General features: G+C 37.9%; 1 protein-coding gene across 2 annotated transcripts in view; it reads left to right on the forward strand.

The window, feature by feature from the left end:
* The window catches only part of trappc9 (trafficking protein particle complex 9), a 174,271-nt gene that overhangs the window by 85,849 nt on the left and 64,293 nt on the right, over window positions 1-24,129 (forward strand). For both annotated transcript variants that reach the window (XM_026347506.1, XM_026347507.1), the window contains 2 exons: window positions 5,618-5,760; window positions 15,452-15,562. In XM_026347506.1, coding sequence (XP_026203291.1) covers window positions 5,618-5,760; window positions 15,452-15,562 — 254 coding nt within the window. The remainder of the gene's footprint in view (window positions 1-5,617; window positions 5,761-15,451; window positions 15,563-24,129) is intronic.

Below are 24,129 nucleotides of genomic sequence, written 5' to 3' on the forward strand. Positions count from 1 at the left end.
TTACACCGTGGGACCGATAGAGAACATATTCGCTCTTATCAGTCCTCCTGCCCTCTTCTCTCATGAATCATCAATTGCCAACAAGCAGAATCATGATAATGCCAAGCTGTCTCAGGCCTACAAATACCATGAAAGTGCCTCTTAGAAGCTGAAACGCACACAGGCACAGCTAAAAGAACGTTGATCATATCCACCAGTATGCTTTGTATAAAAGACATTGCAGTGATCTCATTTGCTGATATCATTGCGAGTATATTCCATCATGTTTGAACCTTTTAGAGGCTGTCACAACAAGACTCCAGGAATGAGCAGGAGTTCAGGAAGGAATGCTGGACTGCCGTTTCTCCCACTTATGTGTGAAGACAGCAGACAACTTAGTCCTGTTCAATACTTGATTTGTATGTGACTACCTTAGCTAGATATAAAACTTTCTTCCAGATGCTGTTTAACTTCTCTCCATTTCTCCTGAATTGGGAACCCCGGGGTGCACAGCTGATTGGCTCAGTGATTGACAGCCAGGTGTGTGTGTGAAAGCCAGTCATAGCAGCACTCCAAATGGACACAATGTATTTGAATGCCCTCAAGGCTTTTCTGTGTTTTCCGCAGAAGCCGGGCCAACCAGGAGACTAAGCGGCTCTCCTAGCTGATGGCTCACTTCCCTGCCACAAGGCAGATGCAGCCTAAGCAGGGGTCAAGCCTCTTTTCGAGGACAATTAAGCTCACAGACTTTTTTCATCTCATCATACACTGTGAACCTCTGTCTATCCATCATTCAGCCACCTGTGCCTGTCATGCAAGAAATCCTCCTGAAATGAGATCCATGGATAGATAATAAAAAATAGCGAGAAGTGTGCAACTTGAGTGGAATCTTTTCTTTTTAAATTATGGTTAGGCAAGTGAATGGTTTTTGAAAGAGAAATTTTTGTTGCAAGTGTATCTCCCGGTTACTGGGGAAGATGATGTTTCACACCACTGCCTGTTACTGTGGCTTTTGTGATGCTGTGTAAATGGTGTCTATCTTTGTGTTTGCAATTATTACCATTATTAGCTGTGTGCAGGAAGACGTTGGAAGAGATAGACTGCACTTGTGCCAGAAGTAAAGGACTTGTCCCTCAAGTATTTGTGCTAAGCTAAGCTGAACCGTCAAGAGGAAGCCTCCGTGTTGACTGTACTACTGTGAAATCAATATTGATCTTCTCATGTTATTCTTGTAGCTTGCAAGTGAATTTCCTAAAATGTTGAAGTATTCCTTTATCAAACACCTTGGCAGGCCAGTGCATTGGTGCCAACAAAGAGTGGTTACTAAAACGTGTAAGCTTGTGCAATTTTAAGAGCCCCCTGTCCCAGCATGCCTGTCACTGTGATGCTTTATCTTAGTTTTCCTGTCAGGAGACATGTGGCCATGCCATAATCTCCACAGTTAGATGTGTCAGAATTTTTATCTCTCTGCCAAGATGTTCAAGAAACCTTCAGATTCTTTCTTCTTTGTCTTTTTTTGTTCACCTGTCATGTGCAGGAGTGACAGAGCCGTCTGTGACTTTCAGTATTCACCTATGTTGCAAAATAAATATTGTGTTTGTGTGGATGGATAAGGAGGATAGTCAAAATAGCCAGGCTAAAGCTGAGTGTGCTGTCCATGTCAGGTATGTGAAACCTAGCAGCTAAGCAACCAAGATAATGTACTGTATGTTTTCTTACATGTTTCTTCTTATGTAATCCAATATTAGGAATAATACATTCAGTCCATGTCTGATGCAAATTGATACTTCTTCTGACATGACAACACCTTTTTACTCCCATTTACATTGAGCTCTTCACCTGTGTTACACAGCAGTGTTTTGTACAGACAACCCATATTTTTACACACCTTTAAACTTTTGAACTTGTTGTTTTAGTTCATTGGTGGCATGAATCAGCAAAATCACTTACGATGCAATGCCTTTATGTATGGGTCTTTTCTCCCAGTCTACTCATAATGAAGATCTTTCTGTCTGATGTAAAGAGGTAATCTTTATTCAACTGCAGCTGCACTGGCTATAGTATTCTCATAGTGCTGCGCTGTTATCTCAAGGCCTGAATAACAGAAGAGATGAGCTATTTGTAATTGAAATACTGTATGAGAGGCCTTCGTGTTCCCACAGTGTCACAGTGAGCTTGTCTTTGAGGATTTACTCCTTTGTGAATCTTAGCATAGAGGGTTTTTTTTTAGTAGTGGTTTTAAAAACCTCCAAGACAAATTTGTGATTTTTGGCTTTATAAATAATATGAGGCATGGTGTGATTGTTCACTTGTTGGCACCTTTGCCTCACTGTAATAAGGGTCCTTGTGCCTGTATGGGTTTCCTCAGGGTACTCTGGTTTCTTTCTGCAGCACAAAGACATGTGAGAGATAATTAGAATATATCCCCAAGTCTCCCTCAGTGTTACCTGGGATCTGCTCTAACCCTCTGCAAACCTTTACAGGTGTAGTATAGCTAATGGATGGATGAATAAATACAATTACAATGAGTGTATTTACATGCATTAATCTAAATGTGCAAAGTGATTGTCTGTTTTATTGTAACACGTTAGGCTTTTGACATTTTTACAATAAACAGTATGGTAAGCACTTGTTTTAAGCACATGAACACATGTAACCACAGTGGGTGTAACCACAGTAACAGAGCTCTACTTTTGAATAGTGATGTACAGACAATTTGAAAAATACAACAAATGCTAACTTTTTACATACATATGCTCTTGGTTGTGTACAGCTGGGGTCTGCTGATTCAGATGTTGTGATTCACAATGAGAAATTAAGGAAATAGAGACGGGTAAAGCTTGAAATAATACAAAAAATTGATTTGAAAAAGTAGAATTTATAAGTCATTATAATGTACCATTGGTCATTTCGATACTGGGCTTTTGCTGCTACAGAGCTAAAAACTAGCATTGTCCCACACATTTCATTTTGACAGTTGTTTATAATGTATAATTTATATATCAAATATATATCACACGCTGACAATTAGAGGTCCTCATCATTAGGAGTCTGTACAGTTGTGTTGATTGTTATTCTTAGTAATTCTTAGTCATAGTATATGTTACTTTATGAATTTTTTTTTGGACAGCTGTGTTCTGCATCAATATCAGGCTTTAGACAATATCTCAAGAAAAATAAACTCATTGATTTTGTCTTTTCATGGGATTTGCTTCTGATAATTAAGTGATAAAAACAACACCAGCCTTATCCTTTAATAAACAGGAGCCAAACAACAATAGGAGAAACATGCTCACTAAGAAAAGATGGAAATCGCCCCCACCCAGAGTCTTTTTAAAGGAATCTGAAAGATTTTAGTCCATTAATTCAAATGACATTCATAACAACGTGCTGTTCTTTTCGTTCTGTTGCCAGCACAGCATGAGTCTGGCATCGAAGGGCTGCTGTTCTTCCTCCAGATCCAAAGCAGACTGGCTCCATGGTTTCCCTTCCAGGGAAGACAAATAATGAAGAAAACAGTATTCAAAGAGGATATGAGGATTTAAATTTGCATCATAATTTATTTAGTATTCCATCATCAGGGCACTCTTGATATGGGTCATTGCCTTCATATGACCTAGGCTGTAGAATTACACTTCGATAACACTTTGATTTATGGAAAATGACAAATCATTATTTGTCGGCAGCTGAAGGGGGAACGTTTTCTCTGCACTCACCTTAGAACCAAATCCATACGTTGTGAAAGAGGATGGTTTGTCACATCAACTTGTCAAAGTCTGTCATGTGTAACTTCAGTCCAGCTGGATTTTATGACCCTTATTTGCACATTCATACATTCTCCTATTTAATTAGGATTTTTAATTTGGCGACATAGAGTAGCTGTTAAGAATTTTTAACTAGTTATCGCAATAATATTTAGGACAATATAACATTAGAAACAAATTCTTATTATAAGCAATGTACTTTTTCATGTTATAAAATTTGTGTGGATATTCAGTGCTAATGATGGACTGTATGGTGAAAAATAACAAAACTCTGAGAGCAAGAGTTACGGCTACACCATTCCTTTATGAAGATACAGCAGTGCTTTGAGCTATTTAGCACTAAGCACAAAGTACATCTGAGGCTCATAGGAATGTCATAAGAGAGCATTTCTATTCACTGACTTAGTAGAAAGACAACACTAAAAAGTTTTTTTTTTTTTCCATTTCATCCTCTGGAGAACATGCATGTGTGAACTGCAATATCATGACAGTCCAGCTGATAGCTGTTACTCTACTGTAGTTCATTCTGAACTATAGCACATATACACAGTACTGTGCAAAAGTCTTAGGCACCATTTGCTTTGCTCTTTTATGAGGATTGACCAGTATTTATTTCTCTCTCTTTTTCTTTTTTTTTTTTTACATTAGAAACACTAAAAGTGGTTTCTTGGCTTTTGCCTTTCCACAAAAAACATTTCTGGTCAAGCTTCTTTAGGCTGCAGAAGGACAGATTTGGCATCCACATGAAGCTGCCAGATCCTGAACCAGGTCCTTGCTCGACTTCTGATCTCTCAAAGAAGAAACTCTGGGAAACTTCTCATCAGATCTTCCACTTCTGTTTTTGTCCTTGACTTTTACAGATTCCTCTACATAGGTCACACTTATTATTTAACCACATAATGTTAAAACAAACATGTTTATTCTGATATTTTTGTGTTTTTTGTTATCACTGTGAACATATTTCCTATGAACACTAGCTGTATTCTAATCAAGTGACTACAATATAAATAGGTATGTAGTTATAATAGCACTGCCAAACCAGTAATGTATGAGCAGTAATGCTGAGCAGCTCAAGATATGTGAAAATTTAAAGTGAAGGTGCTTGGTCTACTACTATTAATAAACTCCTAATGTTTTCATATCTGTGTGTTATTGGGTTGTAATAGCCTAGACATTTAGCCCACAGGCTCCAAATCATATCACATTGGACCTGTGCTCCTACCTACGAGGATAAAGAGTGAAAGTAATCAAGGAATCAGTATAATTTGTTCTGGAAAGCCGCAGCCAATGTCTCCATCAGCAGTATGTGGAAAAAATGATACATGCCGTGCGGAAGAAAAAAAAACAAGACCTTGGATGCTCCCTTTACTATGCTTCAGCCCATCGCCTGAGTCAGCTAGTGCTCCCTCACCATAAACTGCCACTTTTAATTTCCGCATCCCACTTGGCTGCTTGTCCTATTCCTCCCCCTCTACAAAAGACCTCTGAGTAATTCTCTGTGCCCTCCCTCTCTCTTATAACGTTTTAGGACGCAACATGTCGATTCTGAGTCATCTGTTTCGAGCCACCTTTTCTCAGCCCTCAGTCTTTTCCACCATTATACTTCCATTTCATTAAACAGCACAATAGCTGTGATGTGGTGCACTTATTTTTTGGCTTTATTGACATTTCATGGATTGATCTCAAATCTCAAATACTGATGGAATGGCTGGGCACAACATACCCGTTGTGACCTCTGACCCCAATCACACTCAGTCTTCCATACAGATATGCCCTTGAACACCTTCATAGTTTCTATTCTTCATTTTAGCCGGGATATGTAGTGTGATGTACAGCTTGATCTGAATGGATATCCTTTCTCTTTCATTTTGCAGACTTTGGAAGCAGTGCTGAACTTCAAGTACTCTGGGGGAGCAGGCAAAGTGGAGGGCTACTACAGAGAACTGTCTCTGGGAGTGCATGTTGATGTGGAGCCTTCTGTGTTTTTCACCCGAGTCAGCACACTCCCTGCCACAAGGTAACACACAAAATTAGCATGCATTTCCAGTTGAGATAATAGTAATGTCTGTTTCTGTTGGCTTTGGGCACTGTTTGCTTATTAAGGGTCTTCTTTCAATAAAAAATAAGAATTTATAAAAGTAGATTAAAATGTAACGTGTGTTCATCAAACAATTTCTGCTGCTGTTTCATACACAAAATACTGTGCTGTCTCATAGTTAGTTGTAGTAAAACAACACTTAAACTATTAGAATATCTGTATGTCTATACAGATGTGTGTATATATATATATATATATATATATATATATATATATATATATGTGTGTGTGTATATATATATATATATGTGTGTATATATTTTATAAATATTATCTATATATATATGTATATATATATCTATATGTATATACATATATATATTAATATATAATATATATATATTACATATATGTTATATAATATTATATATATATATACATCATATGATATCTATATGTATACTAAATATCTATATCGTTGATGTATTCTATATGTCTTGTATATCTCAGCTCATATACCATGTGAGTGTGTGTTAAATAAATATATATGATATATATATATATATATAGTATATTATATCTTATATATGATATATCCATACCTATGTTAGTCTCATACCTATATTATATATATATCTAGCTATGCTATTACTATCTATACATCTCATATCATTTGTCTCTATGTATATATGTAGTGTGAGCTGTTTGTCAGCTTCAGTTCCAGTGAGGTGTTCAGAGAAAAGAGTGTAGGCCATCCGTATGTGTAGCATTCAAGGACAGTAAAGCATGGGTCAGCCATATTTTGAAAGTGCTCAGAGCCTGAAGTGTTTCATGTTCTAAATTATTGGTGATTTAAGAAAACCCTGCACCACTGAACCGTGGATTTGGAGAATCATTAAACACTCAGACCAAATCACTGCACCTAAGCCCGATTTTTATGTTGTGTTTTGTTTTTTATGGTGAAAATGCCTGTTTACATGTCTGGCAGACACTAAGCAACATTAATGTTGATTTGGAGTCCACCTGGCAAATGGAATTGTAATGTAATTACACTTCACTAGCTATAAAAAGCGTTGCAAATTTTGTCTTTCATTCAACTGGTGCTGGACAGGTAGTGCCTGGTGGGTTTATAAGAGTTTCTTATTTATTTATTTATTTTGCCCAAGACAGGTAGAGGAAGTATGATTAAAAAATGTGATAAAATGTTCTCTAGAGAAGAGAAGAGGGTTTTTTCTTCTGGAGCTCAACTCGGTCACTCAGCCCAATGTTGCTGCCTCATTCATAATTAATGATTCTTGCTCACCAGTGTCAGGTGAAGTACTGCTGTGGACAAAAACTGCGTTTTAGTGCTTTACTTCAGAATAAGTTAGAGAAGTAGTGTTTGCCAAGTGACAACAGCAAAAAAAACTTGCTTTTTGATTCTCCTCTTCAGTATCTGTAATCTGAGCATTTAACCGTTTACGTTGGATCTGACATTTTAATTTGATCAATTAATACCAGTCACTTTCAGATAAAACACCACTTGACCTTCAATCAATTACAAGCTGAGAGTTCTCATAGCTGCTCTTGTCCTAGTAATTGGTAATACATTTCAATGCTAAAGCTTCATTTTATCCCATGTGTGATTCAATTTTAGCTTGATTTGGTGAATAGATGTTCATCTTGTCTCCAGCAAAACTCTCACTGAGATATTGTTGCACCAAAACCACACCCAGAAACCATATTCTCACTGACAGGTCAGATATTGGTGAATGAATATTGAATGAATATTCACTCTTTACTTATTCTTTCACTTGTCTCTCGCCGTCACACACTCGTTCCCTGTGTCTCGCTTTATACCACTTTTCAGCTCCCTCAACTCTCCTGGGAAAAAGAAAAAACTCCAAGCAAGGGAGACAGATGTAGCTGAGTAATGGCCACTTGAGGTGAATCATTAGCTGTAATAATATCTGCAGTTTAAACCATCCATCTTGGCTCAGTGCTGATACAGTAGATAATGCTGCACTGGCTGCAATGCCATCACCCTATCATCGCACCATGCAATAACCCACAGTTAGCAATGTGTTAGACTGGTGACCTGTCTGGACTGTTACCTACCTCCAATGTCACCTACGATCAGCTCCAGTGCCCTGAGGTTTTAAGTTTTCAGCCATATTTGTTCATTTGAATGTGAGCCCTATAAATACTAGTCAAGTATAGTAAAATGTGATCTTCTTGTGGTTTTTGTCAGTCAAAGTAGTTTGAGGTCATTGAGGTTTTTATTGTTCTCAATCAAGACATGAAAGTTCTGATTTTTTTGTTTTATTTTTTGAAGCATATTATATTTGTTAATGCTAGACTACTAATCTATACTCATATAGATTAGATGAAGAGCAAATCACGTTTTATGGCATATTATTGCGGAAAACCATGAAATTCCAAAAGGTTCACATACTTTTTCTTGCCACTGTGTATTTTCTGTATAATGCTGCATTATATTAATAATTTGAATTGGATCACTGAAATTGAAGACTTTGGATTCATTGTTTATTAATTAATACATAATTTAAAATAAGTTCTGTCTTATTCTTTCTTAACTGAGTCTATAGTCTCTGTTAAAGGTAAAGTGCCTTAAAAAAGTATTAAAACTGGGGTACCTACAACAGTAAATGCTGCTTACACATGGATGCACCAGTATTGTTTAGAATATATATAGGGTGAATTATAGTGACTATACTGTATATAAGAAAGGACGTGTGAGCTTGAACAATGATGCGCCTTAAACCCTGGCAGATGATCCTCTATATATGCATGCTATGGGCCATAATGATGTGTATATGTGTAGATGTTGGTGATTATCTCTACAGGGCTCCAACATCAGACGTTTACATGACTTACAAAAAGCTCTCACTTAAATATTAGGTAATTGTAGACATTCATAAATCTAGTGGTCAACTTCCTATGCTTTGTACGCACACAGACAAATATTCATACATTTTTAGTTGTGATTTTCTTTTTCATATCCCCTCTGGAGAAATAAACATTAAAGCCCTCTAACACATTTGACTTGTTGAGATAAGTACTATTGAATTTCTTCTTGGCTGCGAGTTAAAAGAAAATGTGGAAGTGGCTGAACGACGTTTCTCAATAAAACAGCAACTTATCCTGTTTGTGTTTCTCTGTCCCTCCCTCTCTGCTGAACATTGATTTCACTATTTTTTTTCTCTTTAAAAAGTACATTTTTTAAAAGTCATTTTCCTTGTTCCTCATATTGTCTGATTTACAGCTGTGCAGTCCTTGGGTCCTAATACAGTACATACAGTCATACTGTAGACAACTACTAGACAGGGAAACAAAAAGCATTCTCTCGGTATTTGTCTCCCTCATTCTCCTACTTATCCATTTTCCCTCTTTTCATGGTCTCATTATCTTGCCCTACCTTCCATTTCCTGTATCTTCTTCTCCATTTAACTTCCTCTATATCTCTTTCATTCTGAGTCTTTTGTCTACTCCTGCTGCATTTTTCTTTAAAAAATCATTTTTCTTTAAAAATGCAGCCTTGTAGAACCATAGGTTTTATTCTCTCTGCCTCTCTCCGTCTACTGCAGCTTTTTGTCCCGTTTCTTGCTTTAACTTTGTCTTTACCTCTTTTTCACCGACCTTTTACTGTACATGGACAGTAGTATTCCAACTATATATAGACTGATGCTACTGTACTGTCTGATTTCTTAACTGAAATAAGCTGCTGAATTAATTAGTACATCAAAAGAAGTTAATTGTTTAAGTAATTTGGAGGATTCTTTTCTGCATATTTTTGTCTTTTGTGACAATAATAGTTGATGTTGCTGTTATGTTTATAAAAAAATGTGATGGACATTTTTCAAACGTCTTCTGGCATTTACTTTATATATACATCAAACAAATATTAAACAGATTAATAAGCTTTGAGTTTTCATAAGGAATGCGACAGCAATTGACTTAGAGGTACAGGTTGAACATGTCATTAGACGAGGGACCAGACCTATAAGCAGTCTGCCCTCAACACCTTAACTCAAATAGTCTTTCATAGGGATGTGCAATCTGACGATCTTTTATCATGATCCTAAAAAGCACATATTCTCTCATGTCAGGTGAATCATGTACTTTCCCACACTACCTATGAATGCAAATAGTCCACGATGGTGGTCCACCTGAGACATTTTTTTACCTAGTCAAGCCCTGAGGACACTAGTACCTATAAAATACATAAGTACAATTAGAAACAAGTAAGCATCCCTTCTCCTCCTTCAACGAAGGCTACATTTGCATTACAGGCTTTAATACGTATTTCCAATTTTTAAATCAAATTTTATGTTGATGATCCACATTTACAGTATGTTTGTAAGCTGTCCAGCCGTGTCCTAAACTGACATGCACACGCAGATGTAACTGAAATGGCTGCCATGTGCTTTAACTAACAACATAACCTTTGCAGCCATAATCCAGGGAATAAAATTGTGAGGGACACTTCTTTGAAATTTTCCCTTTATTTTCGTACTCATCATTGTAATACACTGTTTAACACTCAGGAGCAATCACTTTGCTTCTCTTATTTCTTATTGAAGAACACTGCTCTTCCAGTCGTGATATACTGCTTGTGCTGTGATGGAGTGGACATGTACAGCATAGAGCAACTTCTCCCAAGAGGAAGCTTAGATACTTGTACGTAGTGCAGATGCACATAATCGAGTGTTTTCAATTCAACCTTTACAGTTTACCTAAACTGACCATCCTGGTCTTGTTTATGATGCACGAAATGTTGATTTTATTACACATATTATGATGCTGTGAAATTGAACCAAAACAGTTATTCAAACAGAAGTTGTTCTGCAATCATTATGTTGTTAATCAAATGGTAGTTTAACAGCTACTGCAGCTAAAAATGTTGCTTCTGTATGTGTTTATGAACAAGAAAATTGATAACTATGGAGTTGGTGATTTGAGTGATGTAAAGAGCAGAATGTTTTCTCTTTTTTTATGTTTTGTCACAGTCGGTCAGTGCCATATAGCATCAGCATTGTGCTGCTTATATAAGATTTAATCAAGGTAACTGGTGGATCTGATGTGTGTAATCAGGCTTTGACAATGCACATCACTCCAATTAGCATCTGTGGATTGAACACACACTGGCCACCTTCAGATGGCTGTATTACGAGTTAATCAGCTGCAGGGAGGGGCTTTCATACATGCCAGCTGTTGTGCAAGACAGATGCACAGACTCCAGTATTCATCTATTCAGTCTCCCAGGCTACAATTAAAGTAAAACTGCAATTACATTTTCACTGGTTGGGGAATGTGTGATGAAAATGAAAAAGTTGAACAAATCATGCATCAAAATATTTTTGCAATTTTTTACGTTTGTGTGTTTGTACCTTCACCAATAATAACAAATTTCATGTGTGACGTTCTGGCTGCTCTGTCGATCTGCTCCAGGCTCTTGGTTGTTAAAATATGCTTTATCTTTGAACCAAAATTGCAGTGTATGGCCGTGGCATGCCCCTTACTTTGCTACTCCTCCAACTAAGCTGCTTGGCAAGTCAATAAAGGATCAAATTGATCCAGACGAAGAAAAAGTCACTGGACCTGAGGACTGTTCTAAAGGATGGGGCTACCTATCCCACTCTGATGCACTGTGATGTTTTTTCTTTTTTTTGTCTCAGTGTTGGTCTTTGTACTTTTTACATTTTTCATTTCAATTTTTTCAATTTACAAATTGTCATCAGCCCCAGAAGACAACATTGAATGTGTAGTTTCTATTGAAGTAAAATGATTTTTAGTTTAAAATGCTGATTAAGAACACTTACACTTTTTTCTTTTACTTTTTGTCTCCACTTTGATACTCAGTTCTCTTTATTCGCTTCTTCCTGGTTTTATACTTGTCTTCTTTTCTTCTCTTAAAATATCTCAACATCTCTCACACTAGACAGAATATTTGACAGACCTTATAGTAGCTTGCAGTACTACCATCTGCTACAAAATTACCATACAAGGTCTTAAAGATAACCCTCTTTTAATTAATAACTTCCTGGAAAAGCTATGAACGTGAATACGTAAACAGACATTTGAAGTATCAGATATTTCTTGCAGTGCTAGTGCATCATGCCGTTACAGGTAACCACTCTCTCTCATTTCTAAATAGACTCATTCTACGGTTTCTTCAAATCCCCTTTTTCACTATTTCTTACAATTCTGCAGATTCTCTCAATTTTCCTCCTCATCTCGTTGTTTCTTCTCTTCTGCCTCCGTCTATTGTTGAAATGTTTAAAGTCCCTGATCCATAAAAACATACTCATATTGTGTACTGTATCTACAGTATAAGTAAAATGACAGATAGTTGTCCTTTCTAAGGAAGATATATTTTTCCACAGTGCCGTTAGCATCAACTTTAACCTTCTCTTGTGATGTTTTATGAGAAAGGTCAATAGCCATCTTCATTTGGCATGCGGATGATCATCTTTAGGGGTTAGGCCATATGCAAGGTGACAGACCTGGAGAACCAGAACGTGTGAAATACCCAGTGATCTATATTGTACAGGCACAATTTAACATCCCATTCACTCAGCATTGTGTTGCCCTGGAAAACTGCATTGCTCTGCTGGGGGAAATGAACTGATCCTCTGATGTGTTTTTACTGTTGTGTTTCTTGTGTAAAATCTATAGCTTAGTGAGTAACTATTACACATTGCAGCTCATATATGAAAGAAAATCTCCAGTGTGCTGCTGTGTACAGCTGACAGATGTTAGTGATAACACTCTTCATTAGAACCACTGTTTACCGAAGAATTAGCCTCGACAAAAAACGTTAACAACAGTTATCAACAGTCAGCGTGTTAACCTGCACTTAAGTAACCTGGTTCTAGTCAGCTTTCTCGAGTAAGCCGATGTCTCAACTGTCTGTTTTAACAGTAAAAGGGAAACCTGGTTTCCATAATCTGTGTAGGGGATTAGAGAAACCTGATTTCCCTGGGTAGAGTTGGTAAAATTGTTCTTGTGAGTGAGTGAGCACATCCCAACATTTTTAGCAGATTTTTAACTCACCAGCTACATATTTAAATGCAGTCATAAATGTGGAGCCACTGTCCCTTGGCCTCCATATCTAAAAATAGCTAATCATGGGCAGTACGCTAAACCCAGCCAGTCCAATTAAGGCCATTACATTTGGTGTGTAAGGAATATGTCACGCTTTTGTGACAGAGTAAGCCTGCAAAATCAGCACTTATTGATCGCAGATTTGCAGAATTGACAGAGGTGTGGGTCTAGCTCTATTGATCTTCCCATGGCGTGTGCAGTTTTTACCGCCCACTATCCCACAATAACAATGTCCCCGGTCTCAACTAATGTCCAGTCAGTGTCACACCCCACTTTGGTCGATCAATATGTTTTTTTATTGTTTGTAAAGCAACAAAGATGATCTGACTGGGCCCCTTTGTAGCGGTTGTGTTTGTTTTGTATTGATGGCTTTTCCTGGTCTTGGCATAGATATGTGTGGCGCCAGGTTTCAAGAATTACTCTACTGCAAAAGAGTCCTCTTCAGATCAATACTAGCGAACTGCTGACCTCATGGTTCATTTGTTAGTGTGGTAGAGTTCTCAGAAATAGACAGTGGCATTCATTAACTTGCTTTTACCCTTTTGGCATTCAAGCAGCTGTAATAAAGGTTGTGTTCTGTGATCATTTCTGTCTCTTTAAAATGAATTATCACTTCACATATCATGGTAGTTATAGTATTAAAGTACTCACTGACATGCCCTGCATGCACATTGACTGCATGCAGTACATGCAGCAAGGTTATTTGTAATCCGGCTTTGCTAAAATTAAAAAATCACAAGTGTGAATATTTCATTGGTGGATTGCTTTGTACATTGTGAGTGAGAAAAGCAGGTTCGATATGCATTCACTTTGAAACACTGGGGGTAACCTTCTTAGAAAGACATTTAAAAATTCACAGACTGAAATGGAGACAAATAGTTTGAAACCCTATTGGCGGTTTTGAATTATTTATTTAGCTTAGATCTTGGTGCCCTGCGTAGTAGCTCAGCAGAATACTTATCAAAAATGATTCAGTGTTATGATTCAGTCTCCTCTAGTTCAAAGCAAAATATTCAGCTTTCGTCTACAGACTTTCTGCTGCAGGCCCAGCAACAGTTCTTGAAGGAAGTTGTCCATCATTGTTCAGTGTCTCTTCAGGCTCATGCTGTTGTTTTCAAACTCTAAACTCTATGAATCAAAACTAACAAATCCACATTGTCTCTCTACATCCTTGGCTCTGTTCTTTTCAGTTTATCTTAGGTACTTAGTGCGTGAGCACTGAGCCAGTGTTTCTTAACTGGGTGGTCTGATTGATCACTTCAGCTGAACGCCCTGGCCTATAAATCAGTACCTCGCCCCACTCAACCCGTTAATCACATCTACCAACAAAGACAACGAGACAATTAAAGAAACATGGATAGGCTTTAAAAAATCTGCTCTTTTAATTGCCCCAGCAGTTTATTGGGTACTTGGGCAAGCTCAAGTTAAACTTCCATTAACCCTGAGATTTAAAAGGCAAAGAACTTGCTGGGAGGGGAGCTTAATGCGACCTGGAGGGAAGATGGGCAGCATTTATCATCAGATAACTTTTTACATCTGTTCCCTGCTTTCCCTGTTTAATTCCACTTATTGTAATTGCTTCGGAGTATGCTATATGTCCCTTTTGCTATTGCATTTTATAAGCTATGTAGGAAAGACTTACCAAAGGATTAGTCTGAGAAATGTTCCAAAATATAAAACTATCCAAATTGTGCATATGGAATGTGTGTCTTTGCCTTGTGAGACTCTTCTGCTTTGCATCTACTTTCACATCCATTTGTGAAAATGTATTTATTTTTCCACCTTCTGTTCGTAACCCCTGTAATATCTTCAGTATCATGAATGTCATCTTTAGGTTCACAACCTTTTATCCAACACTATGTACTGTATATATAGAGTTTTCTCACATTTGTCTTGTTCACCCCCAGAGATATTAATGTACAGCATGTCGGCCGCTGTGGACAGTGTGTTCTGGTTCTGTTTTGAGCTATCCAATCCTTTCATCCATCCTTACCGGGGACAAAAACAACTAGTGGGGGTGGGTTAAAATTAATTCTTTGAAAATCCAGCGTCATCTCTCCGGTCTTGATCTAAATCACAAATTGGCCCTCTTATGATCTGCATAAGAAAAGCAGGCCTAGGGTAATGTGGAGGCGGCCTGCTCCAGCCAGGCCTGTGGGCCTGATGAAAGCACCTCCACCTTTGATGTTATGACAACGATTGATGAGTACTTCACACCGTGTCTCCTCTTGATCTCTTGCATTCTGTGTGCATGGCTGCGTATTTTTAGAAAGTAATTGTAACCTCATGCATAAAGTATAAAGTCCCATACACGTAAACAAGCCATTATGCATAGGTTATATGGATAGACAGATAAGAAAACAGAGACACCTTATACGACAGGCTTTTGTGTATAATGCATAAAGAAATGTGCATTTCAAACAGTGGTCGGGGCTGCACATCACTACGAGGCCCTGAAAACCAAAACACACTGTGTTACTGTATATTCTCAGGTTGGAGGTTTGGTGTAAACAGACCTGTTCTTGGTCCTATAGTCAGTTTTTACATGCTTGTCTTTCCACAGTACTCGCCAGTGTCATCTGCTGCTTGACATCTTCAACCCAACAGAGCACGAGCTCACCGTCAGTGCCAAGAACAACCAAGACCTGGTTCTGCATGCCAGCGAGTGCCAGAGGTGGGTTATGTCTGTACTATTTTAAGCAAAAAAAGACAACTTTCTTTGTGTGTGGCTAATCTTGTATGATTACTCTTTATTAAGGATCAGAAGCAACATCTGGGAATTTTTACATGTATTTCATATGTAGTGCAGAATATTGACTTTTCGTCATATGGGCAAATCATGTAATTTTATATATATGATCATATATAAATATATAATATATTTATAATATCATATTGTGTTCATAAATAAATGTAACCTATTCTAGAGTAAGTGTAGTGGATAAGTGAATCGCAGCACAACACAAAGTATTCATTAACAGTCAGCTGTTCCCATTAACAATATAAATACCAGTATTGTTCATCAGCAACAGATGTGAGCATGGCTATGTTACTAGAAAGTTCACAAGCTCTGTATGTTCATACTGGGGATGAGGGTAGCCTATTGTGCGCAAACACTAATAGTATAATAATAACCACAATAGATCCACCATAAAATGACTTTTCTCTGCAAATCCCGGTGCAAAATATTATATGATTTAAATCCTTTTCATAATACTTCTTGCTCAGATAATTGAGCATTCATTCCTGCCTTCAAAAAGCAGACTGCTAATCATAATATGCATTATAAATTGATAGCGAACTGTGTTTACACCCAGCCACGTTTGTCTGACAGCCTCTGAAGGAGACTGATGAAATTGTTTTGGCTGTGACACCCCATTGCCTCATGCTGCCTTTGTCAGGGATAAAAGTGTTGTTTAAGCACAGCTTTACAGCCAATGGCCAACTAGCCTGTACATTCTGTGTCTGTGTGCGAAGAGGTACCTCTCCACACCAGTGGGTGGCAGTAGGTTTTATTTACCACTTTCAAATGAAAGTAGAAGAGCTGGATCTGCAGATAAACACTGCAAACCAACCATCGTCACACCACTCTCACTCACCACAGTTTCAGTTTCTTCATTCCACATCCGGACCATGTTGTTGTAAGAAATATTCTTGTGTTAGAATATTGTATCAAATTAGATGATGATGAAAACTGAGAATAGTCTTCAGTGTGCGCGTTCTTGTCCACATCGTTTGCTTTGTATCCGTCTATTTTCTTAACTGCTTGTACATTCAAGGGTCATGGGAGTGCTGGAGTCTATCCCAGCTGTCATCAGGCGAGAGGCAGGGTACACCCTGGGCAGTTCGCCAGTCCATCGCAGGGCTTGTCTGTTTTCTATTCCATTCTAACACATTTCTTTGTCTTTGTCTATGCAATGATTTGCAGAGGTGAACAACCTATAATAGTGTCTCTCTTACTGAGTCCACCATTGATTTAACCAGCTGAAAAATGTAGAATGGGGTTCTACTAGTGGCAACAGTGACACGCTGCAAAAACAAGCCCAACAGCTGCTTATTGATGGCAAACTGTCAGCTCACTGTGTCACGACCCTAAAAGCTGCAGTATACCTTCCTGACTCTTCCTATAGGAGCTGCTAATTTACCAAGTGTGGGTTTGGTTTTAATGTTCTCTGGACATCTAATTGCTTTTTGGAGTTTTCCTCTTTGCCAAAGGGGAAATCCTGCATTTGTACATAAAAATGAAGTGTCCCTCCTTTTCACTTTATCCTGAGATGCAGAGATGCCTCCACATGTGCACATACATAATCTCACACTCATCGTTTCTGTAGATTCAGCCTCTCTCTCTTCACTTGCCTTTTCACTGGAAATTGGCAAATTATGATTCCTGTCAGCGCCGTCTCTCCAGTGCATCCTTGGCCACAAGTAGAGGTACACTGTTGGTGACTCATATGCCTTTCTCCACAGGGGTGGAATGTTATTACTGGGGGGAATTAGGGGGTGGAAAGTGATCTTTTCAGATGGAGCCAAACAGCTCATCCCTCAGCTCACTCCAAATAATCTTTCCTGTGCAGAAATGAGCTGTTAAGATGATCAAGCTTGCCAGCATTTGAAAACTGTTACTGTCCACAAAAGAGTCAGAAAAAAGCCTCTGTATTTGGACATGCTCTTTTATTTCCTGTTGTGTTTTATGTATTAGCTTGGTGCAAGGAGCTAAATGTAAGAGCAAAACTGTATATAATAATAAAAAAAAAAAACTAATAGTAAGTAGTAGCAAGTAGTTTAATTGCATGGAATAATAAGTAAAGAGAAAAGTTAATCATCACACCCTCGTCACTGTTTGTAGTAATGGGCAGTAGTGATGCTACATGTACTAAGAACAAAGTTTGTCATGATCATCACTTGCTGTATGATCTAGAAGTTTAATAGCCCCAGTGTTTAAAGTTTCTTTTTTGCTTTAAGGCTTCTGCAACAGCACTGCCTGTGTTTCTGTAACATACTGTTTTGCAGTCATTTAAACTGAGAGCAGATTTTTCCCCAGCTGTACACTCTGTACTGCCAGGTCAGGCTTTGATTTAGTGTGAGTGGTATCATACCCACAGTGGAATCACAGCTTAATGACTGCTGGCTAAGTACACCACACTCCTATTTTCACCATGCTCATTTTGTACTGTGCTTCTTCAATTTATGAATGTGGAGTATTTTTTGCGTTTAATGCGAGTGTCTCTTTAAATAACAAATCATACTAAATAATAAATAAATAAATACCTGTCTTCTGAAAAGCACAACAGTGCTGCTGTTTGGCCTTTTTAAGGAGCGTCTTTACAGAGATTTTCATCTCAAGTCCCATGCTGGATTTCCATTTACCACCCACTGTCCTAGGTGTGAAACACAAGCACTAGGTCTCTGCCAGACTGTAAGTACTATAGAAAGTTATATAAAGACGAGCTTATATGTAATACACCATTGTAATTATTTAAAAAACTAAACATAAAATGATCCTTTGACGAAATACAATCTGGAGCTTGTGGTGAAAAGATACTAAGGAGAATTACAGCACTTAAATGCAGCTTTGTGTCTATGATTACTGTTACCTTTGACACTAACTAAAGTAATTAATAAAATTAAAGGCTTCCAAGGCTCACTTTACTGATTTCTCATTAACACAGTCCTAAAGTCAATGTTATCTAAACTGTACAGTGGGAATTTAAGAAGAGGTCAGAATGTATAAAGCGCCTGCTCTGTAATTGATGAAAAAAAATGCTGCTTGTCTAGAAACTGATACAATATGACACTGTGCACCTCTGAGGCACAGTATGTCAAGTCTGGCAACAACTGCTGATGTATATATAGACTTCCATGTCTTTTTCTCTCTTTGACTGACATTCCCTGTAGACACAGCTGTTGTGTTGAATCCACCAATCAGCTTGTCCATCCTTGTGGAGAGAAATCTGTTGAAGCCTGACAGACACATTCAGTAAATTCACTATCAGAAGATTAACTCAGATTCTGAATATTGATCTTTTTACAACATACAAAATGTCTGCAGTTACTTGTTGAGAGTAGTGGATGAAGCCTCACTCGCCTCCAGCGCCAGCTTTGGCAGCATGCTGATCATTTTCTTTGACTTGCGCTCAACACACGCACACATTATTGAAAGTGGGGTAGGATTTTGCATACAGAGAGGAACAGGGCCACAGAGTCGCACAGCTCCGTCTGCTGAACCATATTGTACTTGTCTCTCCAGCTCATCCTCTCTCAACATCAGATGTCCCCTTCATTTTATATTTCTTTCTTGTTCTGTGATGAATGAGGTGTCAGGAGCAAGATGTTTTCTGCAGTCTTCATCCAGGACTGATGAAACTAAGTCTTCAATCCGACAGGAGCAAAAATGACTCCGTCTATCATCCACACTTTCCTGCTACAACAAATGATTTTTAATTGTTTCCACTGAGCTTTTTTCATGGCTGCGCAAATAGAAAGAGGGGAAAAGGCCTTCAGGCATAGAGGGAAATACAGCAACTTCAGCCAGAGAGTTGGTGTATGAAAGGAGGCTGTTTCCATCTTCTGGTACAATCCAATGAGAGGTTTTAGATAGCGACAAGAGATAACTTCCATGTATTAAATCCTGCTACTGAAAAACAAAGCACTTACTAGTTGTGTTTGAGTAGTAAGTTTAGTCTGTGGACTGTGTACTCTGCCCATGTGAAGGTGACACATGGAGAGGGGAGGGAGAGCAAGGTTAGAGTGCTGCTTTCATCTTTTCATATCATTCACAGACATGTCTTTTACAAGGTCTTTATCCCCTTGATGGTGTGCTTTAATGGCGACTGAAGTGAAGCATCTCAGAATGTGAATGGTCACTTTGATGTTTGGGAGCTCGACAAGGTTCTCAAAGACCGCCATGACACCAAACAGTGATGCTCAGACTTTAGTTTTTCCATGTTTGCTTTGAACAGAGCAGAACAGAGAGGTGTAGACATGCAGACAACTTGTATGTTTTAGGTCTTGCAGATTTCCAGATAATGTAAGACAATACTTTATACTATTTTATTGCTTTATCTACTGAAGATATGTGGACAATGTGTACGTTTTAGATCTTCGCAGATTGATTGCAGATGGTCAGGCACATCACAAATTAATGTAAAACAATACTTTATACTACTTTATTGAATACTTTATCAATGTTTTATAATATTAACCAATATTAGAAATCAAACTATAGGTGGGGCCTTTGGTTCCCAGAACTAAACGGGTAAATTAGGTAAATGATCAAGACATAAAAACATGCTAAACATCATACAATATAGTAGTATAACTTGTATAACAGTGTATATTTGAAGTGCTAGTCAAGTTCAGAATGTCAACTATAGCTTAAGCAAATAATCTAGATACATAAAGGATCTAGACATTATTAGAGGACAGAAATTACAGCTATAATATTTTAAATCCAGCTCTGACTGACTGACTGAAGTTCAGAATGAAAATGGCAGCCACTATTGATTAACTTGTCATGGAATTTTGCAGCGACATCCATGGTCCATAGGAGAATAATCCCTTTGAATTTGATCCTTTTCTTTCATCAAATTGTCTTTCTTTCTTTGATCTTCCTTTGTACAATGCCACTATGAGGTTGACATTTGTGGATTTCAGCGAAGTTTCTCTTGTTTTAATTGCCCCAGGATTAGTTATGATAACTCTGATAATTTCTTGACATTGCCTTTGGCATTATCATCAGATGAAGACTTCACTTTGTCCAAAACTTTAGTTTATGATAAGATTCCTGCAAAACTAATGAAATTCCCATTTAGCTGTTTTTTGTGTCCTTTTGTGGGGAACAAGAGAATCTAACCTATGACTTCCATGATTAAAATAGATTTACTCCTAAAGAAGAAGACTTCTGACTCCTGTTTTGATTTTGTTGGAAAGTGTAGCATGTTTCAACATTAGCGCAGTGGACAGCTCCTTGGCCTAGACTGATGTTATTAATAGGTTCTGTTAAACCTACATTTACTCATCAGTATGCTTCACCATTCAAGTCAGAATTCTTTTTTTGCTAAATGACTAATTCACCCTACAATTATTCTTTGGTGGCTGTTTTCTAACCACCTTCAGCTGAGTAAAATGACCAGGCTCTAATGGTCACTACTCTGCATAAACAGCATGTAAATGAAGATCATTAGCATTGCTCCCATTTTAGTCTTGCTTTTGAGGAAAAATAAGTGATCTGGTGTCCCCTTAGATAGCCCTGACCTTTCTACAACTGACTCTTTGATCTAACGAGCAAATTATGTTAAGATCAAGAAAATTAAACATTCTGCTTTTTAATATAAATTGAAATTTAGGGAAAATGTTCAAGATGTCACAATGAAAAGTAATTTACATTAAACAAGTTCCTAAACGTTGTAATTACATGGGTTTGGCTGCAAGTTAGTCAAGTCATTTCCTGGATGATTCTGGGTTTGATGCAAGTGTTTGAACAGTTATCTAATTATCAGAATTGAAGAGCAGAGACCCTAAAGCCCTCATCTCGAGCTGTCAGCTGTATAAATATAATTAGTGGGAATACTTTTCCCTTAAGTTTTCACATTTTATATAAGAAAGGATAATCACTTTTGAATGACCTCTATTGGCATTAAAACAGAATAACGAAAAAGCTTCACTTGCAGTCTATTTGCGGGAATTGTTGCTTGTTGATATTTTACAAAATGCCGTTAAGTTGGTAAGTGAAAACACTGAAAAAGATCAATATTGGTTCTGGCAAATGGACAAAACAAGGATTTTAATTTGTATATGACTTTAGAGACAGTCCCAACTTTATATGGAGCTTTCAGCAACATTCATTGATCTTTCTCAATAAATAGTTAATAAACCCAAAGTTTAAAAGTAAAAAAACTGCTTTCAAGGTTAAAACATTTCAAATAAAAATAAAAAAGTAATAAGTAATTTGAAATAGAATATAACACACCACAATAAAATATGATAAAAATAACATCAGTCCATCAGGCCAAAAGTTCAATTACAAATTTTCGTCTTGATAACCTCTTGTTATAATGCAGATAATTGTATTTTTATTTGGCCAGAATTTAAGCTATCCACCTGCTGCCTTTAAAATAGAATAGTTTAGAGTGTTTTCATGTGCTAATATAATTAAAAATTAATATTGAAAAAAACAAAACAACTGCAGACTTGTGTTAGTATTTCCTAGGTTCACAGTCTGGAATTTATCTACACTAACTATGATATTGTTTCTGGAACGCAGTCTCCTTTTCTTTGCCAGCAGCATTGACTTGATCACAACCCCCTCTCTGCATCAACACCACAGCTGTGTCTCCCAGGGGATTTAAACAGGCCTTTGGAGGTTTATATCACAGCATCAACCCCCAGGCACTAACTAGTTGCCAGTGGCATCTACCATTGCCATTGCAGAGACAGCTCTGTATTACCCCCTGCAGTAGAGCAGGGACTCAGTGCTCAGTACAGCAGTTTCGCTATGTCTCCTCTCCATTGGCCATGCCTTTTGGCTGTGCCGGATCGGTGCGCAGAAGAGCAGACACGCCTTATTGCTTGAGCTTTTCAAACAAAGCTTGTTTCCATGGTGACCACCTTTCCCCTTCTTGTGCTATTTTTTATGGCAGTAGACCACATAATGCATCTGCAGTCAGTTATCCCATCTTCAACAGTCCCAGCCTCAAGTGAATATTACCATATATAAGTACATATTTTTTCCACAGCCTGCATATCCAAACAGCCTTTTCCTCCTCCATGGCAAAAATGTCCACTAGTACATGTACTGTGCATTCACCCTACAGTCACCTGTAACATTATCACTCTTAGTGTTATGGTTAAGACCAATGCTGCCATTGCATCATTTGATTCATTTACAGTTACATATAAAGTAATTTACAAACTGCAGAGCTCTTGGTTTAATTCCAACACATTCGCATATCTGTCTCCCCATGCCCTGTCTCTCTATACTGTGTTGTCTAATAATTGCAAAATGCCCCAAAAAAGCTTCTGGGTTTCTGCAACAGAGATAAAAATAGCTCTTTTTGTCAACCCTAGTAATAGTATATAAAGCCCCAATTTTAATGGCAGCACATTAGAGCATTGTCTGCACAGAAGCATTCTTTGGTTCCTATTCGCATACAGTAAATGGCTCTAAGGATTTATTTTTACTGCAGCTCATCAGATTAAGCGAGACGTAGATGATGGAGCACCAGTGCCTCTGCAGCCGCTGCAAATAAAGGGTTACACAGAGTCAGCCGCAGTCTAAAAATAGACTGTTGCTCACGCCTGCCTCTGCACAAGCCTCTATGGATCTGCGCCCTTAAGCTCTTGCACGTGAGCTAAAAATAACCCTCTTTGTGAAAACATACACACACACACTCTCTCTCAGTACGTTCTTCGCTCTCAGCTTCTCCCTAGTGACATAACACAATCACTGGCTGTTAAAAAAAAGATGTAAAGGGGCTCTGATAAAGTGGAATTTGAAAATGTTTTGTTGTTCTGTTGCAGCCTGTGAAAGGCATAATTGTACACAATGTTCACTGCAAGGTTCTAGTCACACACTAGAGAAAACCTACACAGGTAGTTTAAAAAAAAAAAAAGACTACAGTAAAACACCTCCCACAAATACATCAAATACCTGTATTCTCTGTAGCAGTAGCTGTGACAATGCAGGTTCACTGTTGAGTTTATAGATATCACTTTTGAAATGAGTCGAGACTGTGCAGTGGTCACATGAAAGCGACCCCATATGCCTTCGATGTGATTATCATGTACTTTTGGTCTGAGGCAACACAGCATTTAATTAGGAAGGGGGTCATTTCCATGTGACCGGCTCATCCTAAGCCAGTGTTATTACTGCCATTAAAAAAGGCTTCACTGCCACAGCTCATGGCAGGATGGAGGTAATTAGCTATGTAGTGTCAGAAGTCACACCCAGTGGACACTGTGATATTAAGTGGTACAGGTCTGGTTGCACTTTAGATGTTTTTTCAAAGAAATGAAATGGAAAGACATTTTGAAACTCTCCTCTGCTACAATCCAACATACATAACTGTAGCTTACCTACCCATTTGTTCTGTTGTTCCTTCGAGTCCAGACTTAGTTTATTGTACATCTTCCAAGGGTTGAAAGGTTTCTACTGTGTACTGTTCAAACAACAGTTTGTTAGCACAGCATGTGTGTCTTGATTTCATCCAACAATCTGCTCTACTCTTAAAATTCAAAGACATG

The sequence above is a fragment of the Anabas testudineus genome, chromosome 11 (assembly GCF_900324465.2).
Source record: "Anabas testudineus chromosome 11, fAnaTes1.2, whole genome shotgun sequence".
Taxonomy (NCBI): domain Eukaryota; kingdom Metazoa; phylum Chordata; class Actinopteri; order Anabantiformes; family Anabantidae; genus Anabas; species Anabas testudineus.